General features: G+C 45.6%; 2 protein-coding genes across 5 annotated transcripts in view; both read right to left on the reverse strand.

The window, feature by feature from the left end:
* Positions 1 to 8,420, reverse strand: part of MKNK1 (MAPK interacting serine/threonine kinase 1) — a 28,219-nt gene extending 19,799 nt beyond the window's left edge. Inside the window, exons 1-3 of the mRNA XM_058442798.1 lie at positions 8,346 to 8,420; positions 5,737 to 5,838; positions 3,048 to 3,145 (exon numbers count right to left, since the gene is read on the reverse strand). Coding sequence (XP_058298781.1) covers positions 3,048 to 3,145; positions 5,737 to 5,838; positions 8,346 to 8,361 — 216 coding nt within the window. The 5' untranslated portion in view covers positions 8,362 to 8,420. The remainder of the gene's footprint in view (positions 1 to 3,047; positions 3,146 to 5,736; positions 5,839 to 8,345) is intronic.
* A 7,933-nt stretch (positions 8,421 to 16,353) lies between these two features.
* MOB3C (MOB kinase activator 3C) overlaps positions 16,354 to 23,559 on the reverse strand; it is a 32,304-nt gene continuing 25,098 nt past the window's right edge. For all 4 annotated transcript variants that reach the window (XM_058443220.1, XM_032160748.2, XM_058443218.1 and 1 more), the window contains one exon: positions 16,354 to 16,438. The gene's annotated coding sequence lies outside the window, so the exon portion shown is untranslated. The remainder of the gene's footprint in view (positions 16,439 to 23,559) is intronic.

Raw genomic sequence — 23,559 nt, forward strand, 5'->3', positions numbered from 1 at the left:
AACAGAGAGAGACTCCATCTCAAAAAATAAATAAATTAATTAATTAAAAAATAATAATTTATTTACAGAATCTCAGTTGACCTTTATGACAACATTGAAAGATAGGGAGGTATGAAACATTTGCCTGCAGTCCACAGCTGACTCCTAAGCCCTTGCTATCCCACACCTGCTTAGACGCTCTAACTTCTTCGAGGACCTGGAGGCTTTGTCTCTCCTGTGATACAGTGGGCTGCTCCCCCTCCACACTTTTACCTGAGATGCTTGTCAAATGCTGACTGAAGGAACAGATAAGCCAACAGATGGGAGGGTGGTTTCCAAAGGGACTGGCTGCCTCTGCAAAGCTCTCTGGACCCATCTGGAGCCTCAAACCACTGCAAACCGAGCCTGTGAGCAAATCTGCAGAGCCTAGCTCTGCCTTACAGCTCCAACGTGCACAGTGGGCAACACAATGACATCCTCTTCCTTGAGACTTCAAACTTCTTCGATATGATGTGGCACAGACATCCGTGACCAACTCTGATTTTCTAAATAAGTCTATGTCTGTTTGTAAACCATGATGGGCCCATTATCTGAGTAGAGAGGTGTAGTGCTGGGGAACAGGTGATTCAACTTCATTCCCCAAGCATTTCAGATCAAAGTCATGAAGAACTTTCTAGCAGGCAAGCTTTCCACAGCACAGTCTTCTCTGAGGAAGTAATGGGCTCCTGCTACTAGAGATGGGGGAGCGGAACATGGACAACTATCTGGGGAGTCATAGAGGAAATTCAGGGTTATCTTGAAATTCCATCCCAACCTTGAGAGTCTAGGATCAGTTGGGTGCCTATAGGAAAAGCTGTAATAAGCTAAGTATTGTGGGGTCATGTTGGGAGAAGTAGCCCATCTCTAGGGAGCTCTGAAAGAGTAGGGGAGAGAAGAAACATGGGCAGAACTGCTGAAACCAAGGAATTGCCAAGCCAGAGTCCAGTGTTTGCCTCAAAGATGCCAGGGGGGATGTGGAGGAAGGGCCATGTTTTCCTCCCATTATCCAACCTTGAAGAAATATACCTCTCATCCATAAATGTATTTAAACCTTTGAAAATCAGTTTATATTTGTGGTTTTTACCACATTTAGGCAGACATATCGATTTTTTTTTTTTTTTTTGAGACAGAGTCTCCCTCTGTCGTCCAGGGTGGAGTGCAGTGGCACGATCCTGGCTCACTGCAACCTTTGCCTCCTGGGCTCAAGTGATTATCCCACTTCAGCCTCCCAGGTAGCTGGAATTAGAAGCACATGCCACCACGCCAGGCTAACATTTTTTTTTTTTTCTTTTTGTGACGGAGTCTTGCTCTGTCGCCCAGGCTGGAGTGCAGTGGTGTGATCTCGGCTCACTGTGCAACCTCTACCTCCCGGGTTCATGGGATTCTCCTGCCTCAGCCTCCCAGGTAGCTGGGATTACAAGAATGCACCACCAGGCCCGGCTAATTTTTTTGTATTTTTAGTAGAGATGGGTTTCACCATGTTGGCCAGGCTGGTCTTGAATTCCTGACCTCAGGTGATCAGCCCACCTCAGCCTCCCAAAGTGCTGGGATTACAGGTGTGAGCCACCACGCCTGGCCTAATTTTTCTATTTACACTTAGGCGTATGTTTTAAAAATCACTTGTAATTTATACTGATCTGTTTCCCAAAAGAAATTGAGATAGCGCTCTTGTTACCATGTGAAGCAATACTCCAGCTGAAAGGAACGTGGCTTAGCAGACTTGCTCAACCTTCTAACCCGCAGCTGGGACCGTGGAAAGTTGGTTCAAAGAAGAGAAAACATTTCCTTCAGGAGCCCATTGGGCTGGGATTGCCAGTGTGAGGCAGCATTTGACCTGGTGGCTCAGGTGGGTGATTTGAAATCAGCTTGGATTTAAAAAGACTCTTTCTCTAGGTCAGTAGTCCTCAAACTGTGGTGGCTATGAGACTCATGTGGGGAACTGGGCAAGCCACAGAGATCCAGACCCTATCCTACATCTGGAAACCTGGATCTGTGTGTGCTTTGTTAGAGCTCTAAGGGCTTCTAATACACAGTAGCATTCACAACTGCCCTTCCTACATCAGTAGTCCTCAAGGATTGGTGAGTGTCAGAGTCACCAGGAGAGTTTGTTAACATTTGTATTGCTGGGCCCACCCCTGTTTCTGAGTTGGTACTTCTCAGGTAGGGCCAGGTAGCTTCTATTTCTAACAAGTTCCCAAGCGATGCTGAGGCTGGTCCAGGGCACACATTTTGAGAACCACTGCTCAAGATCCAGCTCTTCTTCCATGTGGAGAGGGCAAGTGGAGGCACAGAGGGGTGACATGAGCCACTCCAAGGCCTTGCAGCTAATTAAAGGCAGCAATGAGGCCAGAAGCCACTTCTCCTACCCCAAAACTGAGTGCTCAGTCACTTTAGTTTTGCTTTTTAAATTTTTTTTCTGAGACATCATTCAGATGTTACCAAATCAGTCACCTTAGTTTTTAATCCTCACTATCATGCTAACATCTAACACTTGGATAGCATTTTGTGACGTGTAAAGTGTTTCCACCTCTCCCAGGATATTTTAATTTTCATCTTCATAACTGCCTCAGGAGACCGAAGGACAGATACCATTTAGAGATGTAGGAACTGAGGCTTACAGACATTTGATGACTTGCCCAAAGTCAAACAGTTCTAGTTTGTCAAAATAGAAATTCAGGTAGGCCTTCTAATTCCAAATCTGGTTGTTCACTCCCTGAAGCTGACTTCATTTGTCAGAATAATGAGAAACTTACTATGAGCCAGGCATTGTGCTAAGCATTTTACCTATATTAACAACAACTTTACATAGGTTCTAGTATCATACCCATTTTACAGATGAGAAAACTGAAGGACAGAGAGGTTAAGTAACTTGCCCAAGGTAACACACTAAGTAGAGAAACCAAGATTTGAATCTAGTGAATACAGCTTCAGAGCCCCCATTCTTATGGAATATAACATTTATTTGGTTCAGGATGAGCTAGGAATGACTATTTGCAAAGTAAAGCCTGGCATTCAGCTGAGACACTCACTTTGACGGCATACTCTTTGCCATTCTGCAGGCTCACCGCACCTTGAACTTTGGCATAGGCTCCCTCTCCAAGCAATTCAGAGGTCAGCTTGTACATATCTAGAGGTGAAATGGATGAGAGGAATCACAAGATGAGTCACCCTACTGCAAGCTCAGATGGGAAGAACTTCTGTGGCTCAGCTTCCCTGATCAGACGACACAGGCACCCGATGACTCTAGCACTCAGTGACAAGGAAGACAAGTAGCTTTCCCAGCCACCTCAGGACCCAGTTTCTCAACAACAAGACCACATACAAGGCATCCTGTTCCTCATTTTAGAGATGAGGTTAGCAAAAGGGTCTCAATTCGGCACATACTTCCTGAACATCTACTATGTGCCGGACAGCATAATAGAGTAAGGAATAAAACAAAGGCCAGGTGCAGGGGCTCACACCTATAATCCTGGCACTTCGGGAGGCCAAGCCAGGAGGATTGCTTGAGGCCAGGAGTTCAGAACCAATCTGGCCAACATAGCAAGACCCCATCTTTAAAATGTATATATAATCCCTCTCCTGTAAGGGTCGCAGTCCAGTGGGGAAGACAGACATGTACACAGGTGACCCCAGAATAAACCAAGCATTGGTAAATACTATCACAGAGGGACAAGGTACGGTTAAAAAAAAAAAAGTTGGGGGAGGAAAGGGTTAAATCTGTTCAGAGAGGCTGGGCATGGTGGCTCACACCTGTAATCCCAGCACTTTGGGAGGCCGAGGTGGGCGGATCAAGAGGTGAAGAAATCAAGACCATCCTGGCCAATGTGGGAAACTCTGTCTCTACTAAAAATACAAAAATTAGCTGGGTGTGGTGGCACGCGCCTAAAGTCCCAGCTATTTGGGGGGCTGAGGCAGGAGAATCGCTTGAACCCAAGAGGTGGAGGTTGTAGTGAGCCAAGATCGTGCCACTGCACTCCAGCCTGGTGACAGAGTGAGACCTCGTCTCAAAAAAAAAAAAAAAAAAAAAATTGTTCAGAGAATCTGGAGGATCCTCAGAGGAGAAGCGGTATGATTTGAATGAATATTCATTTACTCATTTACCGAGCACCTATTATGTGCCAAGCTCTGTGTAAGCACTGGCTATACAAAGGAGAATAAAATACTGTTCTATTTTATACCCCATACATGGAAGTCATTGGAGGCTTCTGAGAAGTCTCCAGAAGTCAGCCACAGGAAACAGAAGTAGGATGCAAAGGATGCCTTGAGGTTTTTACGGTACTGAGTCATAGTTGTTCTAACAGAGTAATAGACCTGGGTTAAAGGAACATCTAAATGACCTGCCCAAGCTCACAAATAGCACAGCTCTTTGAGCCCCTTGCGAAGGACGCCACATCTCCATCACAGCACTAGCTGCCTGACCTCGTCCCCACTCGGCCTCCATTCTTCAGCCTTTTCCTCTTGAGGCACCTAGCACTGAAACCCACAGGCTGAGCAGAAGACATTTCAACCATGAATTCGATTTTATCACTCTCAGTCAGGAGAAGTCCTGTCATTGCACAAGCTGTCCTTAAAAACAGGAAGTACGCTCTTGTGTTAACTGAAAGAGCAAAAGAGCTGTTGATTAGGAAACTATTTGAAAACCTTGGGATCTTTGTCTCTCCCCCATCCCCACACCCTGACACACACACACACAGACACACACACACACACACCCCTCCTGTTTGAGTTAAAGGCAAACAAAAAAACCCTGCTGAAAGTACCTTCTTGGTTCCATCATGGTTTGGTCTTTCAGTTGTTTATAAGAGCAGATGGCACACTGTTATTCATAAGTGTTTTAAATGACATGCTTCTCACAATGGACACGTTGGCATTAACCCTTTACACATATCAGGATAGGTGGGTGGCTGGAGGTCCCATATTCCCAACCCATAAAGTGCTTGTTATTGGAACCACTCTACACAACAGCCAATTCACTAGTGTGTCTGGAAGGCTGGAAGGAGGGACCAAGAGGCGAAGCTACTTCAGACCTCACAATGAAAGAAAACAGATGAATTGGGGCATGTTACTCCTAAGAATAGCTACTGATCCTCTTGGTGCTTTGCACAAGTGTCCAATCACCCCATCACATGCCCAGTGATAACAGGACCCACACTGAGCCTAGTGCCTCGCACACAGAGAGTGTCAAAAAATGTCTGTGACCTAACATCGTTTCTACTGAACACAACATGTACTCTTTAAAATGTAGTCAAACACATACAGCATAAGTAGCTACAATCTGAGAGACAAATTCTCTGCTTATAGGAGACTGAAGTTTCATTTGCAGCCACAGCCTTTGGTGTTTCTCTCTTCCTCTTATATAGTTCTATCTCTCAGCAGCCCCTCCAGGAATAGCTGAGGGAAGAATCATACCTGAAAAAAGGGAGGAAGACCCCAGGCAATGCCACTGATAGACGGGTCTTCCTGCTCCCTGAAAAGGAAGCAGTACCTGAGCCATTTACAAGAGGCCAGTGCATCATCTGAGAGCTTTTTCCATCCCCGATCTCTTTCTGTAATGCCCTGTGTAAACTCCCTCATCCCCATCTTATCTCCCTACCACACAGATAACCACCATCTGGCTCTAACTTGACGCATTCTGTGATCTGGACCTGTGGCTCCCGGGAGGCTCCTCCCATGCTTGGGAAGCTGCAGGCCCAGATATAGGGAAGTTGTGTGACCAACCTTCAAACTTTCCTGGCAAGGAGTCAGTGGCCCGGGCCCTCCGCTTCTTCTTCCTCCTTCTGTCACCATCTGCGATGGGAAGGGGTTCGCTACTGCCCATCTCTAGGAGATAAGACGAGATGTAAGGGAAACATCACTGTACTGATCAAGCTGTAAATTTACCCAGAAGGAAAAAAAAAAAGGTATTGGGGGAGGACCCAGGAGGTTTACACTGATGGTTTTTAAATATCTGTGAAGACTATTGATTTGTTTTGACCTAGGAGGAAAAACTAAAGGCAAAGCCATTATGAGAGATCATTAACTGTGGAAAGGAGCTCAGACAGGCAGGCTAGATTAAAAGAGGCCAGCGGAAGCCTGCTTTAACCAAGCTCATTAGCGCATGGATTTAGATCTGCCACTGGTCAAACCATATTCCCCAAACAGAACAATGACTCCATAGGCAGAACCCCACCCGTGACCTCCTCCAGCCTCAGCATCAGAAAGGCAAAACTGAGGGAGCTAGGCAAGAAGGGGGTTGGGAGTGGGAGACCATGCAGATGAGTCATAGGCTCAGCAACATCGCTATGGATGCACACAGGGCACAGATGGCCTGGAGTGGAGACAGCCTCTGTGAAGGTAGCAATAGGGCTGGGGTTCAAAATGGCCCCAAATTACTTCATGTCCAAGAGCACAGACTTGAGTGCCTATGGAGCCTACGGCATCCTTTCCTCCCACAGCTCCTCCGTCGGAAGGGCTGCAGGTAGTGCCCATTCAGAAGTCGGCAGTTGACAGGTCTGTGCCAGGCTGCTGGATGAGGTCACTTATTGCAAAAAACCTTATTATCTTTCATTGGCAAGCACCTGGCTCCCCATCTTAAAAGGAGGATTTATGAGGCAGGCATTCAGACACTGCACAGATTGGGCAGAAAAAGGCTGGATGGAAAGAATAAGCAGGACACTGAGATGGGAAAGAGAAAAGGAGGAACAGTGAACCAGTGCCCAATCACAGTCCTGTTTCTAAGACACTCTAGCATGGGCCTTTCCCTGTTAAAGATAAATTACTTATAGAACATGTCATGCCCCTGATACAGAGTGGAGCCTTAATACTCTTTGCCTGCAGTTAGAAATAATAAGATTTCTCTGAAGTCTCTGGGTCTAAATCCCCACCAGGGTGATTAAACCTTTACATCCTTCTAAAATAGAGGCACTCGAGTGCTGATGGGGCATACAATGTGAGAGACTTTTAGACCAACCTTCAATAAACACAGGCTCTTGGTTGTTGGTGTTTTTTTTTTTCTTTCTTTCTTTTTTTTCTGAGAGATTTTAAAATGGAAGCTGGTTCTTTGCCCATTGAGGGGAAAGGCCCACTCTCTTCTCAGAGGATCTGGCGGCATACGACCAGAGAAAGAGCAAGTCTGCTAGGAAGACTGATTAGTGCCCATGCAGGTCCATACACTGTTCTCAGATGCTAGTACATGACAGCCATCTGGAGAGAGCACACAGGATGGCACTTTCAACACCACAATCCAGAAAGCATGGTTACGCAGCCAAGTGTCTGACAGCTCAATTTAGGCGCATTCTTCCATCCATTTTGGGGATCTGATGACAGCACATTTTTAATTATAGTTTAGAATGGGGAACAGATAAACACATGGATAAAAGAAATCCACAGAGCATCTCAAAATATAACTCTAGCCAAGACCTTCAAACACAAGATATATCTGGGGACTGCAACGCCCTATGAATTGAAAGAATTAAACATCTGGCTGGGCACTGTGGCTCACGCCTGTAATCCCAACACTTTGGGATGCCGAGGTAGGCAGATCACTTAAGGTCAGAAGTTCAAGACCATCGTGGCCAACATCGTGAAACCCGTCTCTACTAAAAATACAAAAATTAGCTGGGTGTGGTGGCGGGTGCCTGTAGTGCCAGCTACTTGGGAGGCTGAGGCAGGAGAATCGCTTGAACCTGGGAGGCGGAGGTTGCAGTGAGCCAAGATCACGCCATTGCACTCCAGCCTCGGTGACAGAGCAAGATTCCGTCTCAAAAAAAAAAAAAAAAAATCAGCACCTCAACACCCACCCTCACCAAGGTAAATTAAAAGGAAAAAAGCTGCCCAAATGTATAACATGGTGAGAAATTCAGCAGAAATAAAACACAGGGTCACTCATCTTCAGGAGCTCAGGGAGGGGGTGCTGGCCATCGGGGCAGCAGGCTGAGAAGGAGGAACCATTGTCTCTCTCTCTTGTGCTGACCTAGAGTGCAGTCCAGTGGCAACCCGTGTCCGCCTCTATTTTCTCATCAGCACGGCAGGCCCAGTGCAGAGGAAACAGATTTGGGTTTCAGCTTTCTCCTTCCCCTGTCCACACTCTGATGGAGGGCCCCAGGACAAGCAAAACAGCCAAAAGGCAGGCAGAGCAGAGGAGCAGCAAGAGGGCTGGAGGCATTATAATTCACAGGGGACACTCAGGCACACGACTCTAACGAGAAAACCCTGTTAGCGACAATTTATACTTGGTCTTTACCACAGCAGGGCTGAGGGAGCCTCTTGTGCGAGAAGCATACCTCAGAGCACCGCCACACATGTAATATCTGATTTTATGGCTTCACACACACACAAAGACAGAGTACCTGGTATATTCTGCATGGATTTCAATGAAAGAGGGTACGCCAGAAGGGACAAATGGTTAAGACTTTCCTTGGAAACGGAACCTGGAGAGTTGTTTCTGAAACTAGGAAGGAAAAAATGTAGGAAGATGGGTGAAGTGAAAGAAACATGCTTAGCTTCCCTGGTTACACAGCGGGGAGGCGAGAGGTGTCATAATCTCACCAAGGGGCTGCTAGTTGCCCATGTGGAGCCTGGCCACACACTGTTTTCATCAGAGACCACTAGCAGGTCTGTGGGGCCTTAATTCATCATGCACACACTCACGGGATAAATGCTGCCTCAGGGAGTGGGACCCCCGCAGTAAAGCTGCACCTCGACTCACCTGCTTCCCTTGGCCTAGGAATTCTTCTTGGTCATCAAAACCTGGCTCAATAGTCCCCACCCTTTTGCAGCTCCCTGATAACTCCAGATGAGTTAAGGTTTCTACAAAGACTCTGGAAGTCAGTTAGGCGCTATGCAAATGGAGGGTGTTACTGAGCAGAACTAGTAGTTGGTGCTCCATCCTCTGCTCCCAAACACACTGCGAGAAGCTCCATGAGGGCACTGATTTTATTTGGCCTTGAGTGCTCCCCTGTGTTCCTAAAGGCCGAGATTGTCCCCTGTTCACTTGTTTCTCCTACAGCTCATGGCACAGTGTCAGACACATAGCAGCCATCAGAAATTGCACTGAAATAGAAATGATATGAAATGACATGCATACTGTTAGGTGTGGGGTATGTCACACTAGCCCTTTAGGTACCAAGTGCACATCCTGAAAGAAACATGGGTACAACTTTGCCCTGCAGACAATGCAGAGTAAGGCTACTTAGTTCTATGAATCCAGTTTAGGAATTCTATTAATTCCTGGATAAACCCCCTTTCAAAAAAGGGTCTAGGACACAAAAGGTCCTTCACTTTCTTTTCTTTTCTTTTTGAGATGGAGTCTTGCTCTGTCACCCAGGCTGGAGTGCAGTGGCACAATCTTGGCTCAGTGCAACCTCCGCCTCCCGGGTTCAAGCGATTCTCCTGCCTCAGCCTCCCCAGTAGCTGGGACTACAGGCACGTGCCACCATGTCTGGCTAATTTTTTGTACTTTTTAGTAGAGACGGGGTTTCGCCCTGTTGGCCAGGCTGGTCTCAAACTCCTGACCTCAGGTGATCCGCCTGCCTTGGCCTCCCAAAGTGCTGGGATTCCAGACGTGAGCCACTGCGCCCGGCCAGGTCCTTCGCTTTCTAAACAGAAGCCTGGTTCTTGCTGTAGGATCGGGCAATGTGTCTGTTATTATAGAGGAAGAAGTGAGCACTTCTTTTCAGTTTTCAGGCAGATCCCAGCTGGTCTGGAGGCTAGCAGCACTTCTGCTGCCTCCAGCCCTTGCCTTCCTCTTGGGAATGGCTTGGCGGTCCACCACATGTGTCTGTTAGTGGAGGTGGAGGTGGAACTGAAGAAGCAGCATGCTGCTTGCTGACAGGGAAGGCACACAGGCTTGGCATCAGGTGAGCAAGGCAGAAGCCCTGGTTCAGATATTACAACAGAACTAAGGCCAAGTTACTGTGCCTCTTAGAGTCTCAGTTTCCTCATCTATAAAATAGGTTTAAAAACACACCTGCTCTGTCTACCTCACAGGTTGTTTTAAAGACCCAATGATGGCCAGGTGTGGTGGCTCACACCTGTAATCCCAGCACTTTGGGAGGCTGAGGTGGGCAGATCACCTGAGGTCGGGAGTTTGAGACCAGCCTGACCAACATGGAGAAACCCCGTCTCTACTAAAAGTACAAAATTAGCCAGGCGTGGTGGTGCATGCCTGTAATCCCAGCTACTTGGGAGGCTGAGGCAGGAGAATCACTTGAACCCTGGAGGCAGAGGTTGAGGTGAACTCAGATCGCGCCACTGCACTCCAGCCTGGGCGAGAAGAGCGAAACTCCGTCTCAAAAAAAAAAAAACAACAAAAAAACCCAATGATATACTTCATATAAATATGTTTCCAAAAACATATGCATACGCACAGGTATGTATGCATACATGTGAACCCAATAGAGTAGAAAGACTAGACAGAAATACATAAAACTGCTAATACACTGTAATTTTTAAAAGTGCCAACTATATGGATATTTTGTACACATTATCTCTAATTCTTATCATAATCTCAAAAGGTAAATATTTTTGCCATATTTCAGGTAAGGAAAGAAGTTCAGAGCAGGCAGCTGGTAGATTAAATTACCTACCCAATGCCAAACATCTAGTTAGTGGTTTAACTGGGATTCAAACTCAATGCTGCTCTTTCAAGTCCAGACCATTTCTAATCTATAAGAGTTTTCTCCATGTGATGGGGTGATTTTTATTTTCTTTTCTATATTTGCAGTATTCTCTAAATTGTATACAATGAAATTTATTTTTTTCTGCTATTATTGTTTAACTCACGTTTTATTTTTAAATAAAGTACACCATAATCTTTCTCTAAAACACATTGGAATTTGGTATCTGATTTTAGTTTTTAAAAATGTGTCCAGATTTCTCTGTATTAAAATTCAACATTCAGTGATGAAAGAAACATTTAAGGAATATTGGTGCCTTGAAGATACCAATTTCACAATCATTCAAAACAACCAATGTTATTTTTATTTATTTTTTAAATGCTACTTCTTAAAAGTAAATATTTTATAAAAACAAATGAAAAAATGTGCTGAGCATTGGAGTCTGAGAGCTATGGCTCCCCTCTACTGCACGAACTGCAGCAAGCTTCTTAGCTTCTCTGAGGATCAGCTTCCTTGTATATGAAATGAGGTAAGCAGAAGGCCTGGGCTGCCCACGTCACAAGGCTGTTGTGAGGATGAAATAAGAGACTAGAAGTGAAAGCACCACTGACTTACTCTTCAATAATGCTATATTTATTGGTCACCTACTGATCGTCTGGTGCTAGACAGTGAGAGTATAAGAGAAGACACAGTCTTTTCCCTGATGGCGTTTAAATCTGCTGCTGACACTTAAAACAATTTCAACATAGTAGGACAAGTGCTGGGACAGGGAGGCACTAGGTGCTGTGGAGCAGGAGAGAGGAAGCTAACCCAGTTGGGTAACTAGAGGAAGAGACAGCTAAGCCTGAATACCTGAGGGATGAGTGGGCTGGTCAGGCTGAGGCCTGGGAGAGAGTGTCCCAGACCAAGGAAGAGCACAGGCTGAGGCCTGGAGGAGGGACAGAGGGCCGGTGGGGGCCACTGGTGATTGCTCAGGCTGGCAGGGGCACAGAGCACATGGGAGGAGGGATGACATTAGCTCACAAGCAGTCTCATCGTTGTCGATGACAATAAATGTCTCCATTCCTAGGCATATGTTTATCTTGTTTTCTCCATTAAAATAGGAATGCATGTTTCGTCTCTTTGTAAAACCTGTGAGTGAACGAGCACTGATGGTACTGAAGGTATATTAAGTGTTAAGGATACAGATCCAAGAATCATCCTGGTTCCTGCAGGGGAGAGGTACAGAGAACTCACAGAGCAGATGAGGAAGGGTTAGGGAGGCTCCCTAGAAGGACTACTACAGCACAGAGATTCCTGACATGCAAGCACCCATCCACCATTCTGCCCCAGAAGGTGACCTCAGGGCCCACCTTCTGGAAGAACTGTGTTACTTCTCCATAGTCTTACGAGCCACATTGTCCCCAAAGGAACCAGATCTGTACTCCAAATTTTCAAGAGCCTGCAAAAAACTCATCAGCTTTCACATCTGTGCATGAAACCAGAGATGATCCTCTCCCCACTAAGAACCTGACTTTGCTGGCTAGCTCAGCTCTGCAAACTTAGCACACACTCCTCTCCCAACCACTTCAGAACTCTTTTCAAGGTCTCCCCAACCTTTAAGAGCGATTTCCCTCAGCCACAAGAGCTTTCTTGAGAAGAAATAGTGGTGAGAGCAAGCAGAGGAGTGTAATTACCGACCTAGCTGCCTTCTCGGGCATCAGCTAGCTGAGCATTCCAAAACAAATGGAGAACGGAGAAAATGATCGGGAACTGAGGGCCTGAAAGGAAGTGTCCTGGGCACTCTTAAGGAAGTGGCCAAGACTAAGAAATGTGAGACAGAGGAGGAATGAGGGGGTGCCTGGGGAGACTGACCCCAGAACATTTACATCTTTGAAGTAGTAGCCGGAGCAGTATTAGAGTCCACATGACTACTCTTAGCCGTGACATTACTCACACACACACATGCTGCTTACTGCAGGCCAGGCACTAAGCACTTTACCAATGCTACACTTTACATATACTAACTTACTTAATCATCACAACTTTATGAGCTAAGTATCCAGATTTTACAGATGAAGAAACTGAAGTACAAAGAGACTAAATGATTTGCTCAAGGTCGCATAGCTCATAAGTGGCAGAGCTGAGATCTACATCTAGATAGTCTGGCTCAGAATTCAAGCTTTTAACCATTACACTGTATTTAAACCTTAATGCTGAAAGGCAGAAGGGGTAGCTAGTAAAAGTAGCCAGGCATCAATGAGAATGCTCTCGTTTGTAAACCTTAGCACAGGGCTTCCCTGCTGATGTGCTGTGAATGAGATATTGATCCCCTCATCAGGCCTCCAGTCACTCGCTGTTACTCAGGTGCACAGAAGAGTATCATTTTCAGCGTGTGCTATGATGTGAAAAGGTTGGGCAACACTGCCCTAGCTTCTGGAAATATGAAGGCATTATTACCACATTATCATCATCCTATTAATTGAAAACTTCATTTATCAGAAGTTTCTTCTTCGTGCTCTGAGCTTGCCTTGTATTTTGTGTTTTGTCATCTTATGAAAGATGAGCTACCAACCAAAGTCCACCCACATTATTTCATGGCAGTTCTGTTGTCAGGTACAGGCTACGTTCTTCTGCCTGACCCATTAGTGGGAAGATTTGGTTTTGCGGCATCATTATTATGCGGGGACAAGGAAAGGGTACACTCAAACAGACACTGGTCAGATTTAACACATGATGGATGAAAGGAGCCACTTGTAAAGTCAGCTCAATCAAAGGACAGTCTGTCCACAGTGATACTGCAAGGGGCTAAGGTATTCTTTCCCCAAGAGTCTGGTGTGAGGGGAGGCTGGGCCGCAGCATGCAGGTGGCAGCGTCTCGCTCCGCTGCAATGAAATTGGCAGGTGAGGCCTGCTAGGGTGCCAGCAAGGGATCCCCCACAGGCCTCAGACAGGACTGGGGGCCTGAAAGTCCCAGAGACAAAAGGTCACAACTCCAGTCCATCTTCTCCCTCTGTTCTGATTCTGGGATCACAGGCAGCTTTCAGAGCTGTCATTGCATCTCCTGGTGGAAGGAACGACAAGAGGAAGGACATGGAAGGGGAGACGGAAGTGTGTGCTGAAGAAAGAGCAAGCAGGAGGAAAGGGCTGGATGGGAGTGGGGTGCAGCGTATAGAAAGCTGACAAAGGTGGACTGCGCTCAAGGCCCCCAAGCACAAACGCAGCCCACGAGGCTCTCCAACGCCAAGCCCCTGTCTACCTTCCAGCCTCAGCACCCAACACAGCCATTGTTTCATGGAAAAATGAAACTAGTGGCTAGTTTCGCTTGCCATTCAAGGGATCCCACACGTGCTTTTCCTTGAGTCAAGTGCTATACTTTGGTTTGCCACAGGAGTACTTTATGAGCATTTCTATTTTGTTACACAGAATATTAAAGAGACCTGTACTCAGGGTTGGAATTCAATAAAACTGACAATTTTTGCTACTTCATCAAAGACATTCTTATGTGAAAATGGCATTAAAAAAAAGCCGGGTGTGGTGGCTCACGCCTGTAATCCCAGCACTTTGGGAGGCTGAGGTGGGCAGACCACCTGAGGTCAGGAGTTCGAGACCAGCCTGGCCAACATGGCAAAACTCTGTCTCTATTAAAATTACAAAAATTAGCTGGTTGTGGTGGCAGGTGTCTCTAATCTCAGTTACTCAGGAGACTGAAGCAGGAGAATCACTTGAACCCGGGAGGCGGAGGTTGCAGTGAGCCGAGGTCGTACTGTTGCAGTCCAGCCTGGGCGACAAAGTGAGACTCTATCTCAAAATAAAAACAAAACAAAACAAAACCTGGGAGTACATAGCAGTGGAGAATATAGTGGCTACTAGCACAGTTCGGCATCACCACCTTGACCAAGGCACCAATAGTCTTACTTATTGTTGCTTTCCAGCAACAGATAGCATCTTAGTACTATTACAAAAATCATTTTGACTGTGCAGATTCCGCAAGGAGTTTTGGGGACCCCATGGTCTGCAGTGTACGCTGCAAAACACTAGCCTAGGTGATGGGGAGGGACTGGGTGTGACTGGAGCTGTGCCTGGGGGCCACGGAACTGACTGTGATGCGAAGAACAAACTGGAGGCTAGAGCAAGAGTGAGGGCTGAAAGAGGCTGCTGGAACAAACTGGGGCAGGGCGAGAAAGGCCTACAGTGGAGATAGGGAGAGCAGGGAGAGCAAGGAAGAGGAGGTGAGGTATGTAACAGAGTGAGAGAATGAAGCCATTGAGGCAGAACTGGTCCTAGTCCTACCAAATGACTGAAGAAGGTGGGGGCAAGGACCACAGCCCGCCTTGAAGGAAGGGACAGTGTTTAATTCCTCTGTGTCCCCACTGCCTAGCATGCAGCCAGGAAGAAGCGGGCCTCATATACTTATGATTACATGTTTATTAACCAAAGTCAGGTCACCATAAGAACAGTAGGACCATCAAAGAGGGGGAGAATTCAGGAAGTGGAGCTGGCTGGGGATGGGGAGCAGGGAAAGACAATGGCACCACCGGGGACCTTCAGATGAAGAAGGGTGACACACGGCCACCAGGGACTATGAAAACTCACCGATCAGGCTAAAACCACTCTCACTCAGCCCTCATCTGACCCAAATCTGCAAATGAGGCATTATCCATAATCCCCCAGGCATGACAAAACCTCCGGTGACAGTGTACAGAACACTTCAAAATGTCATCATATATATAATATATACATTTAAAAAAACCTGAAAAGATACATCTCAAATGATTATTACGTTTTGAGCTAGGGTCTCGCTCTGTCATCCAGGCTGGAGTGCAGTGGCACAATTTCGGCTCACTGCAGCCTCCGCCTCCCAGGTTCAAGCAATCCTCTTGCCTCAGCCTCCCAAGTAGCTGGCACTACAGGCGTGTACCACCATGCTTGGCCAGTTTTTAAATTCTTTGTAGAGACAGTCTTGCTATGTTGCTCAGGCTGGCCAAATTATTAGCAATGGTTATTTGGGGAGGAACAGTGTCTAATTCCTCTCTATCCCCACTGCCTAGTATGGAACCAGGCAAAGAGGGGCTTCATATACTTCTGCTGTATTTTATCTTGTTTTGTTATGAAGTAGTTGTTGTAATTTCATAATTAAATAGATCTGGCCAGGCGCAGTGGCTCATGCCTGTAATCCCAGCACTTTGAGAGGCCGAGGCAGGCAGATCACTTGAGGTCAGGAGTTTGAGGCCAGCCTGGCTAACATGGTGAAACCCCATCTCTACTAAAAACAAAAATTAGCTGGGTGTGGTGGTGTACGCCTGTAATCCCAGCTACTCAGGAAGCTGAGGCAGGAGAATCGCTTGAACCTGGGAGGCAGAGGTTGCCGTGAGCCGAGATTGCACCACCACACTCCAGCCTGGGCGACAGAGGGAGACTCTATCTGAAAAAAAAAAAAAAAAAGGTAAATAAATATGTTTTAAGTTACATGTTTTCCTTATGACCCTGCCATGTCATTCTGTAGAAATGTGTTCCTCCTAAGCATTATCTGAGTTGTACCAGGGTGGCTCCGCTATTCCTAGCTAACCAACTAAGTGCTGAAAACCATGGTCTCTTACCCACCCCTCCTCTGGATGTATCAGATCATTTCAATTTGAAGTAATCTAAAAGGATAACTAAAATGTACACCCAATCTTACCTATAGGTTTTTCCAAATTTTGAGAAGATACCGTCTGTAAACTTGAAATCCCAAATGAAATAAAGCTCCTGTCAGGAAGTTGGTGTCTTCCAGCTACACGAAGTGTCTCAATGGCCTTTGTACGTAGCTGGCAATCTTCAGTTCTCCATCGGCCCCGACATGGAAACCTTGAAAAAGCAGAAATAGAAAGGAAATCAAAATGCTGACTTCTTTAAAAGGACCAGAAAAGAAAAAGATCAATCTGAACGTGCCCCAAACCTATTAGTTACCCTACTAAGTAGATATACACACACCAATCACAGGTTTCCCATCTTTAAAATCAGACATTTGAATTAAATTTTTTGTAGAGATAGAGTCTTGTTATGTTGCCCAGGCTGGCCAAATTATTAGCAATGATTATTTGGGAAGGGGCGGCTTCTAATTCCTCTCGATCCCCACTGCCATTAAGCACTGGAAGATTTAACAAAGGTCTGAGTGAAATTTTTCAGATTGTGTTTCGATTATGGGATTCCAGACCCAAAAAGATATAACTGGACCTGGATGATAGAGATAGACACCTCTGCTCTGAGGAGTCTCAGGCAAAAGGTAAAAGTTGACAGGCCAGGCGTGGTGGCTCATGCCTGTAATCCCAGCACTTTGGGAGGCTGAGGCAAGTGGACTGACTGAGCTCAGAAGTTCGAGACCAGCCTGGGCAACATGGTGAAACCCATCCCTACAAAATACTAAAATTAGCCAGGCGTGGTGGCACACACCTGTAGCTGCTTGGGAGGCTGAGGCGGGAGGATTGCTTGAGCCCAGGAGGTTGAGGCTGCAATGAGCCAAGATCATGCCACTGCACTCCAGCCTGGGTGACAGAGCGAGGCACTCCTCTGCTATCCACATTTTCAGAGAAATGAGTTGGGCTCTCTCTCTTAGTGGCCAAGTCCAAGTCTCACAGGCAAGAGGTGACAGAGCCCGAAAGATACAGTAGACGCTGAGGGCGGCAGGTGGCATGAATGGGAACAAGGTTTTTTGTCGAATACATAATTATTGCTAGTTTTCAATCTGATGACTTCATTTTCTCTATGTTCACTGTTATTTTAATACCATGGCTCTAGCTATACAAGTCAAAGTTGCTTTGTCAACTTCCCTATGAAATAAATATGCATTTCTCCTTTTCTCGGTGGAAAAGCTCTGAAAATGCGGTTTAACTCTGAATTCTGAGCCTTTATGCCAAAATTTCTAAAAAGGCTTTCTAACTGGAAGTTGGGTGTGTTTCACCATGACCTCAAACCACATGTCCCATGCGGGACTTGTGCCCAACCCCCACCCACTGCCTCCTTCCTCCGATTTCTCTTCTTCCCTATCAGATCGCGTCATTCTGCCAGTTATTCCTCAAAGGCAAGCACTTATCTTTTTCATCTTTGCATTACCAGCATCTAACATAGTATCTGGCAAAAATGGGCTCTAGTGAATCTGAATGAATTACTTAATACACAAAATATCTCTTTACCATTCAATAAAGATGTTAGCACATTGGATAGTCCTTCCTACTATGCTCTTTATTCCCAAACAAATCTGAAACCCAGTGAAACTGTTTCCAGGGCCTAAGGAAACTCAGGGTATGCTCTCTTTCACTTCTACTACCACACTTCCAGGGACAGCCTTGAACACCATTCAACGACAGGATCTGGCTCTATTAGCCAGGCTGGAGTGCAGTGGCATGATCTTGGCTCACTGCAGCCTCCACCTGCCAGGCTCAAGTGATCCTCCCACCTCAGCCTCCCGAGTAGCTGAGACTACAGGCATGAGCCACCACGCCTAATTTTTGTATTTTTTTTAGCCTCAGGGTCTCACCATGTTGCCCAGGCTGGTACTGAGCTCCTGAGCTCAAGTGATTTGCCTGTCTCAGCCTCCCAAAGTGCTGGGATTATCGGCGTGAGCCACCACACCTGGCCTTGAGCTTTCATTCTGTCTTTAGTCTTGTCATAGGTTTAGACCCCCACCTGGTCCCTTCTTGTTACCTATGGTAGGAATTGGCAATTTTTTTTCTGTAAAGTGCCAGATGGTAAATATTTTAAGCTTTGTGTGTCACATGATCTTTGTTATGACTCAATTTTGCATTTGTAGAGAGAAAGCAATAGACAATATGTAAATGAATGATTGTAGCTATATGTCAATAAGACTTTATTTTTGGACACTGAAATTTAAATTTCATATGATTTTCATGTGTCATAAAATATTGATCTTTTCTTGATTTCTCCCCAACCATGTAAAAATGTAAAAAGTACTCTTAGTTTGCAACCACACAAAAACAGGAGGTGAGTCAAATATGGCCTGTGGGCCATAGTTAGCCAACCCTTGGCCTACAGTAGAAAAAAAAACCCTCAGAATTCCTTATGGACTTTGCCTTATTTTGCCACGTGGAGCCACCTTAGGCTGGGGAGGTAGAAAGCACAGGGCTTTTGGGCATTAGGTCCTAGGTTCCAGTTCTGGCCCTACCGTCTACCAGCTGGGTAGCCTTGGACATAAAATTCAACCTCCCTGAGCTTTACTACCATCATCTATAAAATGGGGACAATAACACCTACATCACAGAGTTGTCATGGCAATTAAGTGAGCTAATGTATATAGAGCTCATGGCACCAGTATCTGGCATACAGTAGGCACTCAATAGTAACTCTTATTCCAGCTTCTGACATGGCTTCTCCAGATCAACTGCGGCTCTGGAAAGCAACCCAGCCACTCTGTGAACCACAATTGGCCACAGGAGGGAATAAACTGACAGCAAATACAAAGGCAGAGAGAGAATTTGGAGGTTTTCAGATACATGCCACAGGATTCTAAGTGCCTGGTTAGCCCTAATTCCTTCTGGCACCATTTAAAATTCCTCTGGTCCCTTTTTCCTCCTCAAAAATTACTTCTGACTCTCACAGTTCTTAAAGATTCTTAGCATTCTTTACCAACTACCCAGATGGACCCTGGAGCCCTCTCCTCATTCCTGTACCTCCTGCTGGTATAGGGCTGGGGTGGGGAAGGATGACCACGGCCAGACCAAACCTACACAGATCCATCGGCCTGCAGCTGGGTCTTAAGTAGGCTGGGCCTGGCGAGGCACCCAATTCTCTCTCAATTGTTCATGAATTTCTTGCTGTACTGGGAATGAAATTTCTTCAGTGCTTAAGAACTAGACTTTCTACAGAAGTTTTAGAGCAAAAAAAAAAAAAAAAAAATCACCATGTATACCAACAAAAGATCCATCACATTACTTTCAAGACAGAAAACATCAGTGAGGCACAGGTAAGGCTAAGGTTTATGGTATCTCTACCCTTGGTCCAAAAAGCCAGATCTCGGCCCGTCACTTCCTTGCTTCTAAAACCCCACTGCCTCTGGAGTAACCAAGTTTCTGCGCTGTCACTCAGGGCCTCCATCACCTTGTCCCAGACCACCCCTCTATGGGAGTCTTAACCTGCAGTCTAGCCAAAAGGGACTGTATTTCCACCTGATTGCTCTAACCAATTCCCAGCTTCCCACACTTGTGCATAATTAAATCACCTGTAACATTTTATTACACATCTTCCCCTAGACTGTGAGCCAGGGACAGGGTAGAGACTATGTCTCCTTCATCTCTGGGTCCCCTACACCTAGCAGAGGCTCTGGCATGGGGCAACCACTTCATAATTGTTAATGAATAGATGGAAACAGCTGAAGTTATTCTTCCCTTAAGCTGTTTTAGCTGGACTCTTATTAGAAGACCGAGTACAGTCTGGGTCACTGCCACAAAGCAGAAAAACCGTAGAGAAGGAAAAGAGGCATGACCAATGTGATCCAAGCAACGGAAAATAGGTTTTAAGAGTGAGGTTAAAGAGACCAAGGCTGTTTAGCTGGGAGAAGAGAAGATGAGGCCTAACTGGATTCTGGCTTGAAGTACAGAAAAGGTTCTCATGAGAAAATCTTGATCTCATCCTCCCTTTATAATCAGAAGAAACTTTTCCATATTCATGGAAAATGGAACAAGAAGAAATGGCTTCAGTTAAGGCCCGAAGGGTTTAAGCTGGAAGAACCAAATTAGGCACCACTTTTCCAGAGATACTGTTATTGTACTTTTCGCAAGTGAATTGGAGGAGTCTTGCTTGGCACTCTTGTTGAAGGCTGTGAAAAAAGTAATATATATGCTGCTCTGTTCCTGTTTACTGTGGAGAGAGGTGGGTGAAAACACAAGTCAGGTAAGATTTTCTAATGAGCCACTGATTTTTATTGACCCATTTCCTACAGGCACTTTCTGCCATGTTATGCATTGCAAGCATGTGCTGGAACAATCTAGTATCTCAAAGGTTCCTGACAGGGCAATGGAAAGAAAGAGAAGGTAACAATGTGGGGGAAGGGAAAATGGCCCTAATAAATATACTTTCTATAAAAACAGTACCAAACTGGGCATTCATATATTTGTTAATATTATTACTATTAAAGCTCACATTCATTGAGCACCTACTATGTGCCAGGCACTGTGCTGTTTTATCTCAATTCTCATAACAACCCCATGAGGTAAGTAATATTTGTATTCTCATTTTACAGATGAAGAAACAGAAACTCAGGAAGATTAAATAACTTGCCCAAGTCACACAGGTAGCAAGTGACAGAGCCAGGACTCAAACCCAGGTAGTCTGACTCTAGAGTCCATATACCTAACTACTGTCTCTCTGTTAAGGATGAGAGGCTGGAATATAAACTCTAGTCTCTCTGAATCCTGTTCATATTCTCAGCTCTTCCTCATACAGTCCCAAGCCAGGACATTAGCAAGACTTGAGGCCTCAGAAGTGAACCAAAATACTCCTCTGATTATCAGCATCTATAAAATGGGGGCAATTACACCCACATCACAGAGTTGTCATGGGACTTAAGTGAGCTAATGTATATGGAGCTCATGGCATCAGTGCCTGGCATACGGTAGGCACCCAATAACTAGTAACTGTTATTCCAGCTTCTGATATGGCTTCCCCAGATCAGTTGTGGCTCTGGAAAGCAACCCAACCACTCTGTGAACCACAACTGGCTGCAGGAGGGAATAATCTGACAGCAAATACAAAGGAAAGAAACAGACTGAGGACTCACAGATGATAATGAGCAGATGCAGGACTTGAATGCCAGCCTCTGGACTCCAAGTTAGTGCTCTTTCCTACTTACAGACTCTTGTTGAATTTGAGGGTGAGAAAATGAAGAGACAGGATGTGCCAAATGGGCTGTCTCCCCCGACAGACCCTTTTGTAATGAACTGTCAATCTCCCACCAGAACCCATGCCTGAAATACCAGGGTCCTGCAGCCTCTGTAAACTGGTTCTAAGATTCTACTAGCTAAGGATGGCAATGCACTGATTTATGGCACTGTGGGTGCTGCCAAAATGCTCACCTATTAAACCTATCAAGCAGACCTAGTCCATGCAGCTTCCAAACTAGGCCAGTGATTCACCGTTTAAGCCTCTTCACTGATGTCCCCATTCTGGGACCATCTTTGCTCCAGTCTAACCTCCATCCTGCTGCCAGAGAAAACAGAGCGCCAGTCAGGGCATTTGGAGCCTCGTAGCGTAAGGAAGATAACATGGGCCTTTGAACTCAGCACTGCTAGTTTTGAACCAAGCTGTGCCCTTACTATCTATCTAACCTTGGGGAAGTCACTTTAATCTTTCTGAGGTCTGGTTTCTTCATCTTTAGATTGGAGATAAATAGGCCTATATTACAGGATTAAATACAGTATGTAAAGCCTCCAGCATACTGCAAGCCACAAAGCAAAGGAGACACTTGATAAATGCTAGTGTTCTGCTCCCTACTCCACTCTCTACATTTTAGCCAAAATCTGCCACTTCGGCTTATTTCTTCTCACCAACTCCTCTCCCCTCCCACGACACACACACACACACACACACACACACACACCCTTACACCTGTGCATTTCTGCCTCTCAACCGTTGCTCAAGCTGTTCCTTCTCCCAGGAATAAACTCCCTCCACGGCCCAGCATAAATTCTCCACCTTCAGGAATCCTCTGGTCATGCTGGGATTGATTTCTCCTTCTCCCAAACTCCCACTTTGTTTACATTCCTTACTACATTTACCATAGTCAGTCTGATTTCACTTATTTATGTACTTTTCTATCTTCCCAACTACACTGGAGGGAGAAGGTTCTGAGAAGACAATTATTTATAGGAGGGCAGGAAATGTGTTGTTTTCCTCTATGTATATTTCTTAATACCAGGGTCTTGTACATAGCAAGAGCTCAATATGTGCTTACTGAATTGAATCTTTCCATCCTACACTGGGAATCTTTACAGAAAGATCCCAGACTGAGTTCATTCTAAAACTGCATTTACTGCCTAACTTGATAAATAGGCAATTTTTGAAGTACATGAATATTCCTAAACTAAGATCCACTAATACTCATGTGGGCTTGTTTCATTCCTTCATCCATTCTTCCAGTACACTCTGGACTCTTCTTGGGATCTCGCTCCAACATACAAGGAGACATTGCTGGGACAACATTTCTCACTCATGGAGATCTGGGAGCAAGCTCTTTGGAGAACTGTTTCACCCCACTGGATAGGAGGTGACTGCCATTAAAATCACACTAAAACCCAGAGTTGTGGAATTGGAAAATAGATCTGAGTGATCTGCCTTAGTTTCCAAGCTATAACATAGAGTTAAAAACACTTAAAACAGTGTCTGGAACACAGCAAGTGTGCAATAAACGTTAGATGTATTAACAATGTAGTAGACTGGAAAAAACAGAGTCATGACATTTCACTTCTGGAACTATCTCCACTACTGGCTGATTCCTTGTGTAATCTCTTTTTTGTTGTTGTTGAGACGGAGTCTCACTCTGTCGCCCAGGCTGGAGCGCAATGGCGCAATCTCAGCTCACTGCAACCTCTGCCTCCTGGGTTCAAGCGATTCTCCTGCCTCAGCCTCCCAAATAGTTGGGATTACAGGCGCCCACCACCATGCACAGCTAATTTTTGTATTTTTAGTAGAGACGGGGTTTCACCATGCTGGTCAGGCTGGTCTCGAACTTCTGACCTCAGGTGATCCACCCACCTCGGCCTCCCAAAGTGCTGGGATTACGGGTGTGAGCCACACACCTGGCCTCCTTGTGTAATCTCGATCAAGTCCTTTCCCCATCTCTAAAATGAAAGTGGCAGAACCAGATGGTTGGTTTCCAAGCTCCTTCTACCTTTAACCATGTAAATTTTTCTATGATCAAGAAATAACTTTCTCTTCCACATGCTGAGGCTGTTGGCAAGGGAAAATGTGCATTTATA

Source organism: Hylobates moloch, unplaced genomic scaffold (assembly GCF_009828535.3).
Source record: "Hylobates moloch isolate HMO894 unplaced genomic scaffold, HMol_V3 SCAFFOLD_8, whole genome shotgun sequence".
Lineage (NCBI taxonomy): Eukaryota > Metazoa > Chordata > Mammalia > Primates > Hylobatidae > Hylobates > Hylobates moloch.